The sequence below is a fragment of the Stegodyphus dumicola genome, chromosome 12, assembly GCF_044657685.1.
Source record: "Stegodyphus dumicola isolate Sdum_Otavi_A_Nest chromosome 12, ASM4465768v1".
Classification (NCBI taxonomy): domain Eukaryota; kingdom Metazoa; phylum Arthropoda; class Arachnida; order Araneae; family Eresidae; genus Stegodyphus; species Stegodyphus dumicola.
This window is the reverse complement of record NC_140779.1, coordinates 41833649-41851888: the sequence shown is the minus strand read 5'-3', so window position 1 is coordinate 41851888 and position 18240 is coordinate 41833649. Positions and strand designations below refer to the sequence as shown.

General features: G+C 31.4%; 1 protein-coding gene across 2 annotated transcripts in view; it reads right to left on the bottom strand.

Moving 5' to 3' along the window:
• Positions 1-1239: 1239 nt before the first annotated feature.
• Positions 1240-18240, bottom strand: part of Hou (GID complex subunit 8 homolog protein Houki) — a 31276-nt gene continuing 14275 nt past the window's right edge. The window contains exons 4-6 of one of the 2 annotated variants that reach the window (XM_035354513.2): positions 6926-7123; positions 6509-6559; positions 1497-1634 (exon numbers count right to left, since the gene is read on the bottom strand). In XM_035354513.2, the coding sequence (XP_035210404.1) occupies positions 6518-6559; positions 6926-7123 (240 nt within the window). In that variant the 3' untranslated portion in view covers positions 1497-1634; positions 6509-6517. Of the gene's footprint in view, positions 1635-6508; positions 6560-6925; positions 7124-18240 lie in introns of both variants that reach the window. The other variant, XM_035354511.2, reaches the window with a different exon arrangement.

The following is an 18240-nucleotide window of genomic DNA, read 5'->3' as shown; positions in this document are numbered from 1 at the left end:
GAAACTGAAATTGGCAGATTATCTTCATTTAAAAACTGAACAGATGCTTTAATATACGGAAATTTTGTAGAATACGTACCTTTAGATTTCTGACTTGATAATTTTAGCTTCTTAGCTTGAGGTGCCATAATTCACAAACAATCTTTCAGCTGAATCACAAGATACTCATGCTACACTCTTGGTGTAATCTTAATAAATGGAATGGAAGAAAAGTTAACAAGTCCTTCACTGCCAGCAAAGAACATGAATTCCTATTCAGGTTCCATTATTATGCTGCAAATATCATGCACAATGCAGTGGTTACACTTCAAGACCAGCAACACACTTCACATGAGAAGTCATAGGCATTCAGTTGATCATTCCATAAATTAGATGGTTCTGTTTTGTGTACTATTTCCCTTGCCCTCTTTGTGTAAAATCCATATTCACCCGACTGCCAGTTTTCATGCTGCACTCCCAAGACTAGGAACCCCCCTTTTTTTTGACTTCCCTTCTAGAAAGTTTCTCGAGGTTACGTATGTGTGTCAATCCCATTTAGGGATGTCTGAGGTGCCAGAAATAACATATCTTTCATCCTAAAGCTGGCAGATAGAATGTATCAAAGTAAAATCAATAGCGTTTTCCAAATTTTCTGCAGTTTGTAATTTTTCAATAATTTTCATAAAAATAGAGAGAATCTACAAGTAGTTCCGAGTCTATGCTTACAATGTGTTAATTCTATTTTAATTATCAGTTATTGTATATATCTATAATTCTATTTAAATTGCTATTCATGTAAAATTTTCCATCTTAAGTGTGCGTGTGTACTGATTAAAAAATATTCAGTTATCAAAATATTTTGTTTTTGAATTGTTGAAATCATTGTACTTGGAATCTGTGTTTAATGCATGAATTGTTGAAATCATTGTACTTGGAATCTGTGTTTAATGCAATCTAATTAAGGATTTTCGCTTCTAGAATGATATAAATGAAACAAAGATATTCAGAGACATATAATGAAGAAAACATGTAAAAGAATTATACAGATTAAACCTATTGCTACATCTAAATCTGAAATTATATCGCATAAAACATGTTTTCCATTGATATATGCTAAATATTGAAGAAATATAATAACCCCTATAAATTTATTTAAATTTTTACCAGGATAGTCATATGCTGAACGATTTTAAACAAGTGTTTGCAAAATAACCAATAGAATAAAGCAGTGAAAATAACTTATTTTAAAGAACAAAATAATTAAAAGCATTTAATATTTATATATTTCATTAAAAATGACATTTATTACAGACTAAGAAAATAATTTTACATTTCAACTAGTTGTATGTTGAAAATCAACATAAAAAGCACTTGTAAGCACAGTGTAACAAAGAAGCAAATATTTACAATACGGTTATTGAAAATGGAAAGCACTTGTTCATTAGTTTCTGTTAACAGGAATTTCATAAATTAAAGAGTCACTTTGGTTCTTCAATTATACCATGAGCAATATCAGTCATTTTTGGATATTTCACTTTTTTCTTTTCTAATTCTTCTTGACTCCACAGCATTAGTTTTAACATAATGGCAAGCTTAGGTGTTGTTGATTCTCTGTTTTCCATTTCCAATATGGAAGCATTTACTTCACTAGCAATCTAAAATAAAGAGGAAGAATTTTTCTGTTATCTTGCTATTTCTTTTGATTGAATGTAAAACTGCCTTTTTATTTATTCAGTACTCTTCTATTTTTGGAACCAGGTTCAGAAATATATGTGTATGTATGTGTGTATACACACACACACACACACACACACACATATATATATATATATATATATGTACGCACTTATACATGTGCAAATGTGAACACATACATCCATATACATGCATTTCTGAATCCAGTCCTGAGAACAGAAGAGTACCATTTATTCCCTTAGAAACATTACTCAAAACAATTACTGTTTCATTGCTAGAAAGAATTATGTTTTAAAATGATGAAAAAATGCTACATAAAATAAATCAGAAAATAAACAATTTTCCTAAAAAAACTTCAAAATTTATTACAACCAAAATGACCAGATTTTTTTCAAACATAACTTTGCAAGACAAAACAATTTCATGGATTTTTTTAAATCATTTAAAGCATAATCTTATGAATGTTATGATTCTCTCAAACAACTGATTCTTTTAGTTTTTATTTATATATATAGTTGTTCATATGTTTTAGTGAGCATCCAATCACATCCTATGATTTTAAACAATGTTTGTGGTCACGACTATCAGTAATGTTTAGTATCATCATTTATTTATCCTCTCAAAAATACGGCTCATTTTTTTAGATGGTCACCATGAGAAGTTTTACTTTATTATTGAAATAAGTTCTGTGTTGCTGCAAACTGTTTTTAGTAAGTGGATTTCCTCTATTAATGTTGCAGACTTTGAAACAACATGATTATTCTGCAGAGAAAATCTCCCTTAAATTCAGTTTCATAATCAGATAATTATTTAATTTTGAGAGTATTTCATGGCTTTCTATATACAATAGTTTAATTCTTAATTATCTACAATCAAATAATTTTTCTCACCAAAATATTTTCTTTTGATTGTTAAGCTTTCCTAGCACATTTGTTACATTTTCAGTATTATCAGAAAGCGATCCCATTTTAAAAATTTTCATGTAATTTAATTTTATTATCCATTTTCCAAATATGAAACTCAGATGGAATAGAAATTCGTTTACAAAATGAATCTTTTGATATACCTTACCCATTTCCTAAAACATATATCAAGAAACCGCATTTACTTGACCACTGAATATACTTCTGATCCTATAAAATTATCTACATAACCATATTGGAGTGATATTACCTAAATTCATATCAACTACAGTACAAAGTTGTCCGGACGTCCATTATCTGGAATGATCTATAATCCGGACCTCAAAGCCACAAATATTTTTTTTTGGTATGCTTTACGCATGCACGTATTGTGTTTAAGCATGCGCATTAATGCTCGTTTAAGCATGCACATTGGGAGGATGTGTCTTCAGATAAGTTAAAAAATGCTTGGCATAATTTATGGCCAGCTGCCATATTTAATTGTGAGGACGATGAAGATGATAGCCGCGAATTTGAAGGTTTTCGGACATCGCAAACTAAAGGTGAAATTTTCCAGTTACTGGATTTAGTAAAGAAATGTTGAGAAGCGGTAATAAATGAAGATGATATAACAGAAGTTTTTTATTGCAACGACAATGCCCCCCGATCATCAACCAATTAACAGACGGCGAAATCTGTAATACCGCTTCCGATAGGTGAAACTTTGTAACTGAACAAGAAATTATGTCTGTTTATAGACTTAAAGAGAAAGTATTAGCATAAAAAACGAAGCAACTTAAACAACTTACATTGAAAGAAATGTTTAATAAAATAAACAAATCAATATTAACCTTTTTTTTTTTTTTTTTTTTTTTTTTTTTTTTGTAAATTTTGATATCCTTTAGATCATAATTGCTGTATATTTCATAAATTACAGTTTCATATTTTTAAATTTATAATTTCTGCATGCCATCTTACCAGATTTAAACTGACAATCTATAATCCGGAAAAACCCCTAATCCAGAATCGCCGAAGTCCCGAAGTGTCCCGATTACGGACTTTGTACTGTATCATATTTTTCAAATTTAAGAGTATTTATAGAATGCAGGACATTTTTTTGAACTTATGTTGAAAGAGGACATTGGATTGAAATTTGGGAAAAATTTATCCAAAATGTCTAGTCCCTTTAGTCCACTTTTTCCTTTTATAAATTTCACAGTTGTCTTTAAAAGATCCTACTCCAAATATGAAGCACTTTTCACCAAGCTTATGATATACAGTACAACATCCAAAATCCGGACCGGTCGGGACTTGGAGATTCCGGATTTGGGATTTTTCCGGATAAAAGATAATCAATTTAAATCTGGTAAGATGGCATGCAGAAATTATACAATTAAAAACATGAAATCGTAATTTCTGAAATAAAGAACAATTATGATCTAAAGGGTATCAAAATTTACAAAAAAGTTTAATATTTATTTGTTCACTTTATTAAACATTTCTTTCAATGTAAGTTGTTTAAGGTGCTGCCACAAAAAATTCAAAAATTTCCTTTTTCTTTTTTCTTCTGTCATATACAGTGGACTTTCCAATGCCATACTCCTCGCATAATTTTGAGACGGATATGCCTTTATCCATTTTTTTGCAGCAATTCCACTTTTTGTTTAATGGACATCGAAGCATGGTTTCACTTTGGTTTGGCAACTAAAGAATTGGAAACTCTTTTCGACACAATCGCAAGTTCCAGCTTAGTTTTTATAAAATTGCCGTAATAATAAGTCTGCAAAAAATAATAAGCTGGATCAAATTAGAAGATCAGGGAGCAGCGCAGTCTGCTACATTAATTGAAATGCCTTAGAATCAGTAAAGATAATTTTAGTCTAGCTTAATAGCGCCTGTTACACATTATTGGCTGTGTATCACAAGATTGGCGATGAAAGCCAAGTTGTTTCACTAAATTTTGTCTTGCTCCTATTGCGTACAGAATTAAGCCTAATGAATTAGTTTAGTTATTTACTAACCTACATTTATTTCTTGCACATGCTTAAAACTAATCCGTCCTAAATAAATAAACTCCCATATATACGAGGGCTATCCAGAAAGTAGATTACGTTTTGGAATAAAAAAATAAACAAAGTATAGGAAACAAATTTTATTATATACAGATGAAAGCCACACTCAAATACTACTTTTCTACATAGTCACCATACAAATTAAGGCATTTATCGTAGCGATGTACGAGCTTGGAAATTCCTTCGTCGAAAAATTCGGCCGCCTGCGCCTTCAACCACTTCGTTACCTCTTCTTGCCTTCCATCTTGCACAAAACTTGTGGTAACCAAGCTTTTCGCTGATGATTTCGTGCAACAAACTTCGCGAAATTTGTGGAAAACTCAAAGAAAGTTCCGTTATTGTGAAATTTCGATTTTCACGGACTTTAGCATCGACTTTTTCGAGAAGTTCGGCGGTCACTATGCTGGGTCTCCCACTTCGATCTTCGTCGTGAACGTTGGTTCGGCCATTTTGAAATCTTATGACCCACTGACGCACTCCACCTTCAGTGATAATGTTGTCCCCATACACTTCACGAAGCTGCCGATAGATTTCTATCGGTTTACAGTTTTTTGCAGTCAGAAACCTTATTACTGAGCGCACCTCGCAGCTCGCGGGATTTTCAATTAACGCAGACATTTCAAACCGTCACAGTATCTGAACGGAGCACAGCACGAACCTCTCACTAGCATGGCTAGATGCAGACTGAGCTGCGCAACGCTCTGACCCCAAGATGGCCGCGCTAGCCCCGCCCCTAGCGGACACAGACGGAAACGTAATCTACTTCCTGGATGGCCCTCGTACTTAAGGCTTTATCTAGGGCTGGCACTCAATACTGCCTGGTGCAGTCTCTACTCGTCCTAAATTCGCTTTGCTTTTCATCGAAAGTTCTAAATTTTCACTGCGCCTAAACTTTAGATCCCAGTGCTTTTCCTAAATAAAAAAAACTTCTCATCCCTTAACTTTGCCGCTTGGCGCTTCCCCAAATTCCAAAAATTTCGTCTTCCCCAAATTCTGCCATCCGGTACCAACATATTCTGCTGCCGCTTCTGAGTTTATGGTGAATAACATATCAGTTATTCTTAATTAAAAGAGCACTAAATGTAATCTTTTGGCCTATGAATTTCATTAACAAAATCTATTTTTAGCATATGAAAAGAAATTTTTGTTGAATTTTTTCTCGTCAACATTTCTTAAGAGCATTTAAAAATCTATAATCATCGCCAAGCATAATGTTAGCATAAAAGGTTGCCATACTCTTGTTATTTAATTACTAGTATAAAAAAAAAGTTTAGACATCACAGCAAAGTTATTAGTGAAGCTGTCATGTATTGATAAACATGCGAAAATGAAAGCAAAATATAATAAATAAAGACTCGCCAGGTTTGCATCAGGTATATAAAATAGGTGAATTTTTTTATTTGAGATGTATGCCAACTAGATACTTAGTTACGGAGCCAAATTATTAATCTCACAAATTTATGCCTACATGATTGTTTAACGAGGTATTTTATGTAGTGCCTAAGTGAAATTAAGAATCAGAATTTTTAAATGAAAATCTCCACATGTTTTATTATGGAAGGGAAAATCAAATGCACTTGCATAAAGCATTAATAAAAAAATAAAAAAAAAAAAAAAAAAAAGTGTTTGTGGTTTTGAGGTTTGGATTTTAGATCATTCCGGATAGTGGATGCCTGGATTTCGGACTTTGTACTGTACTAAACAACATGAGCTTTGAAATCTCATATAATGGGATATGAAACTTACATTTCGGAAAAGGTCATCTAAATCAACCCCTGCACAAAATAACTGATTAGTTAATTAATTAATACCAATTTCTTCTCCCATAATTATATGCTGTTGTAACAAAATGTAACTCACCAGATGAGTTTATTCAAGAGATGAATAGAATTTCTTTGAAGTTCTCAATAACTGTAAAAAAAATATGTCTAAATAGATAGACAAACAGATATTAACTTCAGTTTAATAAGTGATTCATATTCTAATCCACATTTCTCCTAATTTAAGCATTTTTAATGCAGCATGATTAGTTTTTCTTTTCCTACATACAATGAATGCTGTTACATATTTGTATACAGAAGGAATTTTTATAGCTTTTTTCCGCTTCCAAAATTTATTCATTTCTATATCATTCCGAAACAGTACTAATTCATACATTTATTAACTACTGAAGAAAAAAACACATTTAAAATTTGGAAACATCACATGCAAATTTTCATTTATTTTATTAATTTTTATTGGAAATATTGTTTGCTTTTAGATATAGATGCTTTTTACTTTTTGTCTGTGAGATGGATGCAGCAGATCACCAAAGGGTGATCGTTCTGGTTCATCAAAAGCTAATAATGCCAGAGTCCTCTCCAACTCAGACAAAACTTCTTTATTTTCTTCACCTCTCTCAGCCAACTGCTCTTGAGCATATTTCAAGGCCTCTTCAATATTTCTTTCACGAATAAGTTCAATGAGATGTTGTTGCTGCAAATAAATGTTACCTAAGCAATTAAACACATCAGACATAAAATCATGCATACTCAAAATTTAACAGAAGCAATTATTATTATACTACTAATTAAAAGTATTTTTCTGACTTTTATCCAGCAAATTCACACCAAAAATCTAATACAATATATGAGCCTTCTTTGATGATGGCTTACCAAAAGTTGTAAGGCAGGAAATGATTAGATCAATTTGAAACTTAAAATACTTTTGCATATAGCAGTTGATTTAAAAAGGAAATTTCATAAAAATCACACCTTTTTTGCATTAAGATATTTCATTATTGACCATTAAAATATATGAATTTGATTAAATTTCTGCAAAAACAAAAATTTTATCAATTTATTTGAATGAAAATTTTAACTAGGAAATTTCACTCAGATTCAGCAAGCAATATTTTTTCCGATGTCAAAACAATGAACATTTTTCTTCTCTAAATAATAACTATTAAAAAAATTGCATTTTTAAATGAAAGTATTTTTCTTTTTGTGGTTTTCTCTTTGTGCAATAAAACTAAATGCATAACATAAATAAAAGTCCTATCCTCTACAAAATCTGACAAAAAGGCATTTCTTTTCGAAGATATTATTTACTATGATGAAATTAATTAATTCAATCCAATTTAAACAACAATCCTAATTACAGTTTTGAAATTACAACTATCCTTTAGATACATTTTTAACATATGAAAAAATGTAAGCTGACTAGAAACACTAAAAGGTATAAGTAATCAAAAGTGGGACAAAACAGAATAAAATGTGTGCCTAAATTACTATGAGACTAAACCTTCATATTATTCTTTTTATATCTAAAAGATTCAGATAACCCATTAGAATACATTTCATAATTCTTCACTTTCACTGAATCTTATTACCAATATCTGTTTTTAAGTTAAATGCACATAACTGTATCCCTTCCATAGTTCAGAGTACAGTTTCATTTAATGCAATTCCACATGGAAATACTCCCTTAGTCAATATGCAGTTAATTAAAGAGTCAAGATCAACGACTGAATCACACAGTGAATGAAAACCTAAGAGTGCACATCAGTGCACTGTAGTGTTATCTCTAGTTTGCATAGAAGCAGTTATCTGGAATGGAGTAACTACATGCAGTTTATTAATAGTATTCTAAGATAAAGAATACCCCTTATAATTTAATTGACTAGGGGGTTTGAGGATGAGTATAGATAACATTCTTTCATGTTACAAACATGTTTTGAGATATCAGATGGTTTGGAAAGGTGTTTGTTTAACAGTTTAAGAAGAGACATGCCATGTATGACTGGCATTGCCTTGTTGAACGATGGCATGAAGATGCTGTTATTGGAATGGTAATGCAGCGTACCATAAAATGTCATTAATATTAAACTGCCATCTAGGTGGTGACTGGAACTACTATGGTCTCTTTTCTCAGATAAATTGGACTCACATTCTTATAAACCTGCAGTTTATGATTTTTTTCATTTTTATAAACTACTGCATTGGTCCTGAAAAATATTTCAAACTACTGCATTGATCCTGAAAAATATTTCATAAAATTAATGGTAATTTTTGCTTTGATTTATGAATTAAAATTATATATTCTCTTTTTTTCAGTGATTTCAAATATACCACTTATATTTCACCATTTCTCTTTGAACATCAGAAATTTAGACAGGGAGAGATAAAATTTTCTGGAATGGATTAAAATAATGAAATATCCTAAATCTTTAGGTGGAAATTTTCAAGTTGATAAGAAAGGAGATAGGGTCTTGCCACTACATTTGAAATTGAAACCATGGTTTGAAGGTACTAAAAGGAACACGGTGGAAAAAAAAAAAGAAAAAAAGAAAAAAAGAAGGACAGTTCTATATCTCCCATTTTACCGGGACGATTGACGAAATTCAACTTACGTTTTTCATGTCAGCAGTTTCTTCAGCTCTCTTAAACCCCTATCACATACGATATTTGTTGCCAGAACAAAAAATTTGGTGGAACAGTTCTTTGAATTGCTCTTTCGCGAAATAGGGTTACCATTTTCACTTGGTAAACAGGCTGAAAGCCAAACAAGAAACAGTTATCGCTCAGATTGGCGAAAGTGACGTTTCCTTTCAAGTGACGTTTGCTTCTTCGTGTTGTTTTGTATCACTCACACTCTTTTCGTTTTAAACTTTATTGTTAGTAATGGTAGATAACAGAAAGGTGATTGCTATCAAGTTAATCACATTGATCTCCACTCTGGCACTTCAAGTAACAGATAAACACACTTCTGATTATAGCAATGAATTACATCAGTAATAGCCAAATTCTGTATACACTAAGTTTAAAACGTGTGCTGGATAAGTCTATTTATCAGTCATTACTTATGTGTATTTTCTGTTGTCTGCATTCCAATGAAAATTTGATGGCTTACTGGAAAATTTGTAACCTGGTGAAAGCATTTTCTTGACTAACTTTATGGCTCATAATTACTATTTGTTTGAATGGACATTCAACAAAACAACCCAAAAAAAAAAAAAAAAAAAAAAAAAAAAAAAAAAGAAGAAGAAGAAGAAGAAGAAAGAAAGAAAGAAGACCTATGAAAAACATTGATATGGCTGATATTTACATCCTCATAGCCAGCAGATACTATTCAGCAAAATGAAGATCAAATAAAGCATATGAATACATGAGCAATCGAACGTATGTGAGTTGTTTACCGTCCCATAGAACACTCGGTAATATACCTAAAACACATTAATTATACCAACTCTAGAAATTAGGTGGTGCACATCATGAGTTTGTTTTATGTGATTACGACAAAGCTTTGAGTGATATCTGCCTAACAGGAGGGATCCCTTCGTAGAAGATTTTTTAAAACTGGCTCATATACCAGTTACAAATGGGTAAACCAAGAAAATGCCCATGTAGCCAGCCCGTTCGCGGCATTCTAACTTGAGACAGAACTACTAATGTTCAATGATGCTTCGGCCACTAGTAGGCCCGTGCACTTAATTGGAAAGTGCAATTCATTATGTAAACAGACATGAAGGTGATAATCAGTTGTGCACTGTTTTAAGTAATCAAATGTTATAAATGCACAGCTGTTACATTTCTTATTATTTATTAGTCATGTTTATATTATGTAGATCATAAATACAATATAATTAAGAATTAACCCAATAACAAAATGTGTACACTCTTTAGTACTTAAATGCTCATAAATTATTTTTCAATTGATTATTACATATCCATAATAATTTGCAAAGAACTGATGACTACAGTTGATGCCAGTTACATGATCGTTATATGAATTAAAAGTAACTTCAAATAAACTTTTTTGCAACGTTCATTTTTGTATTCATGCATACATACATATACATACATGCACATCTAATGAGTCATATATTTACATACAGATAGAGAGATGCGATGGTTTAGAAGTTGTTGTTATATATTTATTAGTATTAATGTAATGAATAAGCTTTATATTAATGAATGTATATACAAATGTTTTTCATCATGCATAATAATAAATCCATAAAGTTTGAATGTTTCAATATGTAGCATTTACAATAAAAGTATAGTTTCTAATGTATTTATAATCCAAAAAGTATTTCATTAATAACATGAAAATAATAGACAAATTTAATGAGTATTCTCAATTATTACATAAACTATGCTTTTCTTTTTTTTATGCATCTTTTATGCTGGTTAAAATGTGTCACTGATTATGCAATGAACAATTTAAAAGATAAGTAATTAAGGAAAAAAGCCGCGCATATACAAACGGATTTAAAAAAATTATTCAATTTAAATTTAAGAAATAAAATTCTATTATATAACAGTGATAATACACGATCAGCATGAAATACGACAAATTTGGCAAACATTTGTCGACGAACAATTTGTAAACAAATCCGAACTGCAAGAACGTCGTAAAATACTGTCAACTCTGAAATTTCCACGATTATATATTTAATGAATATATAAGCATTTTAAAAATGACTCAGGCAGTTATACTACAACAAAACAGCAATAATTAAATTGGCCTCTATTTCCAATGTCCATGACTTCACAGTGAGAGCTATCGCCATATTGAAAGTTACCGTGATCCTTCAGAAGTAGAATTTTCGTCTGACTAGTTGAACGTTCAAGGAACACGTCTCTAGACGGAACGCTTTTGGAAAAGATTTTAAAATGTTGCTCGTAGCTGGGACATGTTCCTCCTAGCTAGACGAAACATTTCTCGGAAGCCTCCCGCTTAAAGCAGTGCTACTAGAATCTTGTTTCTTGGAATTGTCCCGGGTAGCCGCGTGCGTCCCTAGAAGTGATAGCTTCTTTAGTTTTCAAAGGTCGTAGCTGAACAAACTTAGTTAAATGATCTTGATACACCATTATGAACTTCCATCTTTGTTTGACTGTAGATCTATCAGATCAACTTGACATCTTGAGTTTAACTCGGACCTGATCATTGGTTTCACAACAATGACTTTCTTAAATGAAATGAGTTTCATTTGAGACTGTTTACATATATCTAAATACAAAATTACAACTTCATATGTAATATTTTTGCATTTAATTTGCAACTCTTTAAGCATACGTGTTCTTTCTTCGTGGCCTATTCTGGTGTGAGTTTCATTTAGTACAGTACAAAGTCCATAATCCAGACGTCCATCATCCAGAATGATCTATAATCCGAACCTCAAAGCCACAAACTTGCATGCATACGCGTAAAGCCAGTAAAGCATTTAAACATGCGCGCTCCCAATAATGAAGAAAGTAATAGAGAATGTTATTAAAAACGAAAAAATTTTAATTGACAAGTTAGACAGCAATTACAGGACTTGAGAACAGTGGAACTTAGTAACTGAACAAGAAACTATGTCTGTTTATAGCTTAAAGGGAAAGAATTAGCACAAAAAAACAAAGAAACTTAAACAACTTACATTGTAAGAAATGTTTACTAAAGTAAACAAATAAATATTAAGCTTTTTTTTTTTTTTTTTTTTTTTTTGTAAATTTTGATACCCTTTAGATCTTAATTGCTCTTTATTTCATACATTACGGTTTTATATTTTTAATGTATAATTTCTGCATGCCATCTTACCAGATTTAAATTGATGATCAATAACCTGGAAAAACCCTTAATCCGGAATCATCGAAGTCCCGACGACGGATTACGGACTTTGTACTGTACACTGAACAATTCCTAATTGGTAACATAATACCGTATATTCGTTTCTCCTGGTTTTAATGATACAATTAACCTCTCTTCATCATTAATTTTTAAAATGTCAAAAGTAATAACTGTCTGTAATCCAAAGGTATGTTGCACTCAGTTTTAGCAGAAACCACTTCAGAAAGTATTTTAGAGTACTTTTCTTGAGAAAAATAAAAACAATTGCCTTCTCGTTTACCCGTAATAAATGCGTTTAACTTTTTAAGTAAAAGATCACGATTCACTGCAGTATCCATTCAGTATAAATAAATTATTAGAAAAAAAATAAAGAAAACACTGCCTGCACCATCAAACCTTGCATGAGATTGACAATGCTGACGGACTCCCACCAGAACAAAGGATTTGGCGGGAAACAGCCAGTCGCCTCTTTGTCTACTTCTCTCTTTTTGACCTACACCAGAGCATATCTGTGATTGTCGACATAGACCGGTGAGGTCTGAATGTTCAAGAATGTAACGCAATATTCGATCTTTCATGGACGTATTTAAAATGAATGTTGACATTCTCCAATTTCGGTCTTTTACGGTAACATATACAGTCAAAAGTCGTTAATCCGGACTCGTCTGGACTTCAGCGGTTACGGATTATCGATTTTTCCGGATTATAGATCATTAGTTTAAATCTGGTAAGACGGCATGCAGAAATTATAAAATTAAAAATATGAAACCATAATTTATTAAATAAAGAGCAATTATGATCTAAAGGGTATCAAAATTTACAAAAAAAAAAAAAAAAAAAAAAAAAAAAGGCTTAATATTTATTTGTTTACTTTATTAAACATTTTTTTCAATGTAAGTTGTTTAAGTTGCTTCGTTTTATGTGATAATACTTTCTCTTTAATTCTATAAACAGACATAATTTCTTGTTCAGTTACAAAGTTCCGCTGTTCAAGTGCTATAATTGCTGTGTTGAGAATACCGACTAATTTGTAAATCGAAATTTTTTCGTTTTCAATAACTTCTGTGTCACTTTCTTCGCTATCGGAAGCGAACTATAATGACGAGGAATTTGATTTAAATCATATCAAAGATGGAGTACATCGAGATGAAATACTACATTTAGTAAGGAATTATAAGCCAACTAAAATAAAAACATCTACCCTGAAGATAAGGATAGTGCTGACGGATCAACTTCCAATTCATTGCGCGCCGCAACATCCCCCCCCCCCCCCGCAGAGCAGCGTGAAATTGATAAACAGATTTTGGAATGGTTAGAGAAACAAAGGGTATGCTTTTATCCATTTTTTGCAGCAATTCCACTTTTTGTTTGATGAACCTCGAAACATACTTTCGCTTTGTAGATCATTTAGCAGCTCCAGCATCGGAAATTCTATTTCACCTAATCCAAAGTTCAAGCTTACTTTTTTAAAATTGCTCTAACAGTCTGCAAAAAACAATAAGCCGGATCCAATTCTAAGATTAAGGAACTACGCAATCTGCAACATTAACTGAAATAGATAATTAAATAATTTTAGCTTATACTGTCCGTTACACATTAAACGTGCATGCGTAAACGTATTATGCGCATGTGCACATGCATGTGCGCAGCCGTAAAGGTCTTACGCGCATGCGTAAACGCTACGCATGCGCAGAAAGTTAGCAGCTTTGAGGTCCAGATTATAGGTCATTCCGGATTATGGGTTTGCGAATTAACGACTTTTGACTGTGTATATATATATATATATATATATATATATTTGTGATTCAGTATCATTTAATCTTCACTAAAGTATCAAGTTTTTAAAAACTATATTTTCAACAAAATATATTACACACTTTCTAAATAAGTTAATGCAAAATAGTATTTACATATCAACGAAAATGCATTTTAACATTTCACACTTGCTGATTTTGGTGAACAAAATTTCTTACTGTAATAACCAATAACATATTTTATAACTGAATTTAGACATTATATAACTTAACTCAGAGAGTAATTTAAAATAAATAATTATGCATTTAAATCAGAAATAAGTAAATAAATAAAATCTGGAAGAAATATGGTCATAAACATTTCATTCTGAGTTTAAAGTTCTGAGACTGTATGATAGAATTTAAAACATGGAGAGGCTAAACATCCCATGTCATATTTGTCACACTGAAATTTCATTTATATTTGAATTTTTCTTCCCATTTTTTGGGGGGAAGGAGAGGTGGTGCATATCTCAACACACAACTATGCCTTTTATGTCCATGGTCTGGAACATGCGATAGAAAATGCCATCCTCTGAAACGAATGACATTTTTTGTCAACTCTTAAGCTCTCTTTCTTTGCTGTTCATGCAGTACTTTTGCATTTTCTTCAATTATTCATAAAGTATTACTGAAGTTCCAGCTGTATCAATTCATTACACATTTTCTTGTTAATTACATATACATTCCAGAAAGAAATACCACAACATTTTTTTCGTAATACTTTCTCAGTCTACTTCTCATATCTGAATCGCAAGACAGACACTGCTCTGCCTTATCAACACCACCCATTTTTTCATTACTCTATAGCTGTGTATGGTTTTAGTTTATCATTTTTTCCTGTTGTTGGTTCAACCATTCCATTACTATGCACAGTTGACAGCATATATAAAGGTTTCTTATCTTTCCATTTAAAGACACAAATTTTGCCTTTCTGAAAGGTTACAGCTTTCCTTTTCTTTACTTTTCATAATACCACTGTTGAGGGCAAACCTTTCCTACATGCCTGCAGATTTGCACACAGACCCATTTTTCATTTATTAACAGTTCAGGCAAAATATAAAAATTATCTGTTGTAAGAAAACAATCCGTTACCTAATAAATCATAAATTAGTGTCATGATGCTTTTAACAGATAATTCATAATACGCATAGTCTTCATGGAATATAGTATTTTTGCGTGTAAACGTTACAGAGTTTTATATGTGGCCACTTTCAGCTTCAAATAGCTGAAACAGTTAAAACCCAAATATCACTCAGACAGAATGAACTGCTTCCATTTTAATAACTCTTTATATACTATTAGCGACTCATCAATACTAATGCTTTAACTGCTATAGGATTCTTCGTGCTATAATTGGTAAAACTGCTTTGACTGCTATAGGTTTCTTATGTTAAAACTGCTTCACTGCAATAGGTTCCTTATAAGCACTCTACTTTTATATCTGTCAGATTTTGCTATAAGATATAATTTTCTGTCTGTAAGTCGAAGAAAGACTTCCGTTGAGTGCATTGCTCATGTGATGATGATGATGTAATTTTTTTAATTTGAAATTACCATTTCATGCAGAGTATGGATTTTTTGCAATTTGGGATTTGGATGATTTTTCCCCCCTCTTTAAGGTAGAATTATCCTGAAAATGCAGAAATTTCATTATTAAAATCTTTCTCCAGTCATATTTTTTCCAAAGAAAGGAGTATCAAGATTGGGCCTTTTTGATCAAAACCATCTTTCAATCAGGTTTTTGCACAATACCTTGTAGTAATAGCACAGCAAGAAATATGCTCATTTCATTATTCATTCATATCTTCCCATGAGAGAGATCTAAAACCAGGTGTTACTCCCAGTGACTCGAAATATTTTGACGCATACCAGTTGGTTTTATTAACAATATAAGCAATAATTTCTGTTGTAAAAACAAACTGAACATAATGGATCTAATAACTGGTAAACAGACAACTTGGAGGTGCAGGCTGCATAACTGAGTTATCCATTTTGCACCAGTTTTGGACCATTGATACTAAATCTGATTTGCTGTCTGGCAAAAAACTCAAAGTCTGAATTTTCCATGAAACTTTCCACTTTGGAATCACTATCCATAATCAAATAAGAAGTTCTGTTTACACTAGGACTCCCTTGTTTACTTATAGAAGAGAGGCGGAAAGCAATTTTGACCACTCAGATTTTTCAGACTGTGACATCAGTAAATAAAGGATTTTCCCTTGCATTAGAAGTAAATGCTTCACACTCTTTTCTCACAAAATTCATGATAACAGCTTAAGTTCTGTTGCCAAATTTCTTTCCAAACTCGTCTGATTAGCAAGGATTGAATAGATAGTTATAAAAAGCTTCATTCCGAAGTATAATAATTGGGAAGAATCCTTTCTGTCTTTACCTTCTGAAAAAGAAAAATGAATTGAAAAGGAATCTGACTTTTGAAGGTTATCCGATTCCGAGGGCTCCAACTATTTTCAGTCCATACAGTAGTCTTTTCATTACAGAAATATTCACTACGTAATTTTTTCCTTTCTCTTCTGGCCATTATAGTCTTTATCAGCTACAGATATATTGTACTAACAGGGGAAAAAAATCTCATCTTACATAATTTTCAGATATCATTTTACGTTAAATCATTTTAAATTTTGATTAAAGCAATCAATAAATATGGCAGAAAAACAATTTGTTGGAAAACATTATACATTTCAATGTTTTTAAGTACAGTTGACTAGAATTTTAAACCAGACCAAAAGTTATTAATTCAATCTTTTTATAGTTTGGCTTTCTGCATTTGTATTTTTTAAACCTAATTTATAAAAGCTTTCTTTGCATTAGATATTTTTACCAATATTATACTAATTTGCTATAGGAATGGAATAAAATACTTTACAGGCAACAAATATAGCCAAAAAGGCCATTACATACATTCTTATCAAGAGAAAAGGAAATGGAGACAGTTTAATTTGAAAGAACTTCTATTATTAAATGCCTACTTTGCTTTTCTTTATTAAATAGCATACATTCTGGCATATATAAATCAATGTTCTAAGCCAAATAAATAAAAATGTCAAATTGGCTTATATGCAGATAAAATAAAATAATAATCATTTAGATTTCTAATGGTTAGAAATTTAATAATGAAGACTAACTTCATTTTTGTAATTGTAAATAACACATGAAGTAAAAGAAAAAAGTTTTTACTTATAAAAACTATTATTCTCTGCAAGTAGTATGTACAGAAAAAAAGTAATATAGAATGCTATATGTACTGCCAAGACATGACAAAAAAAAATTATACACACTAAAATTTTTTTAAGATAGTACTGATTTACCTTTAAATCACAAACACAAAACAAGAATTGATCATTCCCTCCCCCTGCACCATATATCTTATCACAGAATTCTATTCAAGATCAAATAATTTTGGACTAAAATTCTACTTCTCTGACATTTTTATAAAATTCTTATAAAAATTTGGGGCAGTTTTCAGATAATGTGGCGATTTGTTGACATCTCGAAAGAGTGCGTGTGCGCCAGATTATGGTAACCCTGACAAGCGTTACAAACCTGCAACCCACTCAGGGAATTTTCCTGAAGGACGAAAAGGGATTTTTTCTGTTTACATAGATTTAGGAAACATTACGGCAAGACAAAATAGAAGTTGGAAAATCGCAAATCATAATTAGTTCATATTTTCTCAAATCGTTATCGGGTGTTAATCATAATTAGTTCATATTTTCGCAAATCATTATTAACACCTGATAACGCTCTTCCCGATAATGCTAAAAATAAAGCTCTATTCTGTTTACGGAACGTTCACGGTAAGACAAAATGAAAGTTGGAAAATCGCAAATCCTAATTAGTTCATGTTTTCGCAAATCGTTATCGGGAGTTCATTTCAATTGAAAAAAATAAAGCTCTATTCTATTTATTCTACGTTTTCTAGTTTATTTATTTCTACCTTTTGTAAATTAAGGTAGTTGCATGACCCCCCCCCCCAAAAAAAAATCGCAAATCATAATTAGTTCATATTTTCGTAAATCGTTATCGGGAGTTAATTGCAATTGAAAAAATAAAGCTCTATTATATTTATATATATATAAATAGCTACCTCAGATGCTAAATTTATGTAGGGAAGAAGGACCAGAAAGGTAAAATACAACTTTTAATTTAAGCTCAATGCTCCTAAAATATATTAGAATATAT